The following is a 5,617-nucleotide window of genomic DNA, read 5'->3' on the forward strand; positions in this document are numbered from 1 at the left end:
AATAAGTACTAGGCTTCCAAAGAATAAGTCCTGGGGTCGATTTGCTCGACTAAAGGCGGTGCTCCAGCATGGCCACAGTCAAAAAACTGAAACAAATAAAAGAGTAAAAGAGTAAAAGAGAATGCATTGGCGGATTGGGTCTAAAAATATTGGTTGCCACGAGACTAAGGGGGCCCACCCACAACTACAATGCTATCGTTTAATTTTTTTTTTTTGTTAAAAGTATTCTTTTCAACTGTCTACAAACACAGCCAGGCTGAAATAATTAATGCATTCTTCCAGGAGTGAATAAAGAGTTCTCAAACTTGAGGGGATGGGCCCCTTAGATACTGACATGGGCCCCCATATATGGATTCTAATGATGCAGGGGCCCACTTGCGATTGGGCAAGCTGACAACCTGGCCAGTCCGCCACTGTATGTATGTACTTGTAACTCTGTCTGTCTGTCTCTCTCTCTCTACACACACATATATATATTCTTTATTTAGAATAAAGAATAAAATCATTTTAATGATTCTCGTCTACAACAGCACACCTGTTTCTACCCTCATTCTTGATCACTCCTTCTCTTGCTTTTCCTTCTCGCTAGGCAACCAAGTATCTCTTTTACTTCATCACACCTGTTTCTGCCTCTCTGTTTCTCTGTCACACTCTAACCTTTCATCACCTGACACAATTCCCCTCCTCAAATGGCCCTTAAACTTCCTTGTCATGTGAGTTACTTGGTGACCATGCCAATGCTGGTGCCATGTAAAAAGCATCCAGTCCACACTGTAAAGTGGCTGGCATTTGGAAGGGCATCCAGCTGTAAAAATCATGCCAAAACAAACCTCGTCTGTGCTAGTAAGAAGCACTAAGTCTACTCTGTAGAGTGGTCGGTATTAGGAAGGGCATCCAGCCATAAAATCCCTGCCAAATCAGATGCAGTAGCCTAAAGTAGTTTTCTACCTGGCCAGCTCCTGTCAACTGTTCTACCCATGCAGGCATGGAAGATGGACATTAAACAATGAATAATAATAATAATAATAATAATAAATGCCCTGATGCAGTGGCTTTCATGGCTTCTGATCATAACTGATTGGAAGTGTTATCATGTATATTGTTTTGTCTTGGTATAAAAGATGGGCCACAGCAAATATTCTGCTTAATACCACAGATTTGCTTGTCAGTTGTTTGCCCTTAACCAGTTGAGCATGTCCCTTGGTGGCTGACGATATGTGCATCTCTGATCAGGAGCAGAAGTAGTGGGGGAGCATCATAGTCATGTGTTGAGAGGAATTCTTTGGGGTTTGAACAATTCACCTTTGGAAACATGGGTGTTTTGCTCAACATCCTTAAACAAACCTTATTCAGGGACCTTTTGAGCGGGATGGGCTACTCGACCTGAAGAAAATTCTAACTGGGCCCCACCTGCGAGGTCATGCACTGTTAATCTTGATATGAGATCACCATGTTGCGTACACATGGTTGTGATGTATGTGCCTGGTGTACCCTTATCAGACGGGTAATCATGATGGGTATATTGGGCTACGTATATTTTACCCCAGTGTCACTTTGATGGCATGCACTGCTCTCTCACTCAATAATAATAATAATATCATTTCACTTGTAGTTTCAGAGAATTCTGAGGGTTTCATCCTGACCACAGATGCTGATGTATTTTTCACCCCTGACTCAGTGGAAGCTCTCCTTGATCTGATGACCCGCGATGAATCTGTTGGAGCGGTGTGTGCGAGAACACACCCTCTTGGCTCTGGGCCCCTCATTTGGTATCAGAAGTTTGAGTATGCCATTGGTCACTGGTTTCAAAAGGTAACTTTAAACATTGTACAGAAGGAACATGAGTGTTTGTTGGTCTTTCTTTTCTTTATATCCTAAACAATCCTAACAATAACATTAATAAGCCCTTTTTCCAGGCACTCTAGCAATTCTGCTTGTCTGCTAGCTTTTAAGCCTGGTATCTGACCAGTTGGATTATAAAACAGGTGGAATATTTGGAACAGATAGAGCCAGTGTAACTTATCATTCAGATTAACTCTCTCTCAAATGTAATGGTTATTTATTAACATTGTTTTGAATTAATTATGCATCTTCTTGTAGCTTTGTGATTTCAAAGATGAGATTGTTTATTTTGAGAATGACATTGTAGGGTAGATGTAAGAAGCTGGATCTAACCAGTTTGATCATAAAAGGGATAAAATATTTGTGCTTGATATGGCCAGTGTAACCCTTTAGCATTCAGATTTCTCTGTCAAAAGTAATTCTTATCAACCCTTTTGGTACCAACCCGCCTGTGTGGTACCTTGGGCAAGTGTCTTCTATTATAGCCTCAGGCCGACCAAAGCCTTGTGAGTGGATTTGGTTGACGGAAAGTGAAAGAAGCCCATCGTACATATGTGTGTGTGTCTTTGTTTGTCCCCACCAACCATCGCTTGACAACCAATGTTGGTGTGTAACTAAGCAGCTCAGCAAAAGAGGCTGATAGAATAAGTACTAGGTACACAAAGAATAAGTGCTGGGGTTGATTTGTTTGACTAAAGGCGGTGCTCCAGCATGGCTGCAGTCAAATGACTGAAACAAGTAAAAGAATGAAAGAGAAAAATGTATCTCTCAGCATACAAATCAACATGGCATGCAGTGCAAACATTAAAACATCATCCCTGTCTTTCCAAATCCTGTTGGATTTCACACGGAATTTTTGTCTCTCCAAAGCTGTTTTGGTGTAGAAGTTGACCTTCCTTTTTTGACACCAAATTTTCATCTGAAAAATTTTACTTTTATGCTGGAAAATATGGCAATAGATATTGATTTCAAATTTCGGCAAAAGGACATCAATTTTGGGGGTAGGGTTAAGTTGATTACATTGACACCGGTGTTCAACAGGTACTTATTTTATCGACCCCCAGTGTTCAACTGCTTCTTATTTTTATCAACCGCAAAAGTGAAGTTGACTATGGCAGAATTTGAACTCAGAACATAAAGACAGACAAAATGCTGCTAAGCATTTTGCCTGGTGTGCTAACAATTCTGCCATAATAAGATAATAAATATCAATTAAAAAGTTTTATTTATATTGTTTTAATTATATATTTCTTTTGTAAATTTTTGTCAATTCTCTTTGATAAAAAGTCTGCTGAAGACATTCTAGGTTCCGTTCTCTGCAGTCCTGGTTGTTTCAGTGTGTACAGATGTGATGCCATTATGGACGTGTTACCAACATATTCCACTACAGTCAATGAGGCTTTTGATTTCCTCATCAAAGACATGGGAGAAGATAGATGGTTTTGTACATTAATGGTAAGTGGAATCTTTGAGTTTATTCTTAGCTGTGTCTCAGGCCAAAACATTAATTTTTGTTCATACATATATGTATATATTATCGGAAGTTTACAGTATTATATATCCATTATGACCTATCTTACCAAATGGTTTCGCACTAGGGTTTTAACAGAGTGTTAACCTTGCGCTCATCAGAGGTAGCCGATATGGAATGGAATATGTTGATTGCTCCATCTTTATTGATGATAGCCAACTTCTTGTGCTTTCTCATTGTCAATGGCATTTCTAACTTTCCATCCATGACTCCCAAGATGACTATTCAGTTCTGTTGCAGCTCTGAACGGTTCAAAATATAGGGGACAGACGAAAGTTATAATTTACTGTGTAATTCCAGCTGCTTGGGTCAGCACACATTGTCTCTTCTATCACCATAAGGACTTTCAGTGGAAGAAATGACGAATGAAGTTGCCCTAAAGAGACATCTGTATTGGATTGCAGTGATGTTTGAACAGCATGAGTACTTAGTCTTTGTGATTTGTACTAAGTGACACGGCCTGAGTGAGATGACCGGAAATCATGTGAAACTGCAGGTTTCCATCTCCTAGAAGGATGCTGTGAGAACAGCTAGTGGTCTGTCACTCCCAGTTGGGACCCTGACAAGTGCTACTACTCTGGGAAGATCTTGGAAGACCAAGTAGATCTGGGAACAATAATGGCTAAGAGGTGGTTCCTTACTCTTCAAACTGTGGAACTCTCAAACCAGAGTCCCACTACTGGATGCAGTTTAAAGTCATACCCAAGACAATGTGTATGTGTGTGTTTGTGTGTGTGTGTGTGTGTGTTTGGATCTACATTGACAAAGGTACATCTTTAACAATAGCAGAGTTCAGAAGCCAACAGCTGGCCCATCTCTTCAGAGCCTGACAATGCTACCATCCCTAATGAATATTGATGTTCTACAAAGGTCAGGTGGAGCTGACAACAGGATTGCATCCTCATCGGCAACAGTGCTACAGCTGTTGTTATACACACAGATATCCTAGACTACATCCAGAAAATGGTCACTGATTGGCATAAAGTCACTCACAGCTTTACTCCAGCTGCTGGCTCACACATTCTACATACAAATATCCTGCTTCATCATTTTGCTGTTATCTCTTCAACATCTTCACCATTGCTTGTTTTCTTCTGTTTCAGTTGCAGAATGGGTGGCGAATTGACTACTGTGCTGTTGCCACCAACAGCACTCACTGTCCCGACGGCTTTGACGAGTTCTTCAAACAGCGCCGTCGTTGGATTGTGTCAACCATAGCCAACTTGATCCTGGTCGTCAAAGAAAGTCGACTTATGATGAAATTCAACAGACACATCTCTGTTTTCTTCATCATCTATCAATTCGTCTTGCTTCTGGCCACAGTCATAGGCCCAGCGACTGTTATTCTGGTTGTCTCAGGTAAGGGAGACGATGGACTTGTATATAATTTAATATTTGTGTGTGTGTGAGTGTAAGTGTGTGTTTGCATGTGTGTGTTTTCATGTGTGTACGTGTGTGTGTGTGTGTTTACATGTGTATGTATGTGTTTGTGTATGTGTGTGTGTATGCCTCTGTGTGTGTGCTTGTATATGTGTATGTGTGTGTGTTTGTGTGTATGTGTGTGTGTCTACGTGTTTGTGTTTATGTCTGTGTGTGTGCATGTCTGTGTGTGTATGTCTATGTGTATGTGTGTGTCTGTATTTGTGTGTGTGTGTGTGTGTATGTGTGTGTTTGTGCATGTGTATGTGTGTGTGTGTGTGGATATCATTCTGTCTCTCTAATTCTCTGCACCCTTATCGCTGTTGCTTTGTATTTGCTTCTCTCTCTTTCTGCCTCTGTCTCTCCTCCTCCTCCTCATCATCATCATTTAACGTCCGTTCACCAAGCTGATATGGGTTGGACAGTTTCACAGGATCCAGCAAGCCACAGGGGGCGGTGCTGAGTTCCTGCATCCTCTCTGGCATTGCTTCTGCAGTTGGATGCTCTTCTTCCTGCCAAGCCCCTTAGACTGTGTCCTTGGTGCTTTTTATGTTCCACTGACACTAATGACATTCTCAAGTAACTTGCATGACAGAAAAAAAAACAAAACAAGAGAAGAGACCCCATGATCAAGTCGGTGAGGAATGTTAAGGAGAGGGGTGTGGCTTTATGCCAGGTGCTAAGAGGCTAAGGCAAGAACAGGTGACTTACTGTAGAGGGGATACATGGCCACCCGACAAGATACATGGCCACCCGACAAGATACATGGCCACCCGACAAGATACATGGCCACCCGACAAGATACATGGCCACCCGACAAGATAC

The 5,617-nt window shown here is 41.4% G+C and overlaps 1 protein-coding gene across 1 annotated transcript in view; it reads left to right on the forward strand.

Moving 5' to 3' along the window:
- Nucleotides 1–5,617, forward strand: part of LOC106878452 (uncharacterized) — a 52,170-nt gene that overhangs the window by 19,676 nt on the left and 26,877 nt on the right. Inside the window, exons 9-11 of the mRNA XM_014927665.2 lie at nt 1,613–1,812; nt 3,130–3,297; nt 4,477–4,732. Of these exons, the coding sequence (XP_014783151.1) occupies nt 1,613–1,812; nt 3,130–3,297; nt 4,477–4,732 (624 nt within the window). The remainder of the gene's footprint in view (nt 1–1,612; nt 1,813–3,129; nt 3,298–4,476; nt 4,733–5,617) is intronic.

This window comes from Octopus bimaculoides, chromosome 28 (assembly GCF_001194135.2).
Source record: "Octopus bimaculoides isolate UCB-OBI-ISO-001 chromosome 28, ASM119413v2, whole genome shotgun sequence".
NCBI lineage: Eukaryota > Metazoa > Mollusca > Cephalopoda > Octopoda > Octopodidae > Octopus > Octopus bimaculoides.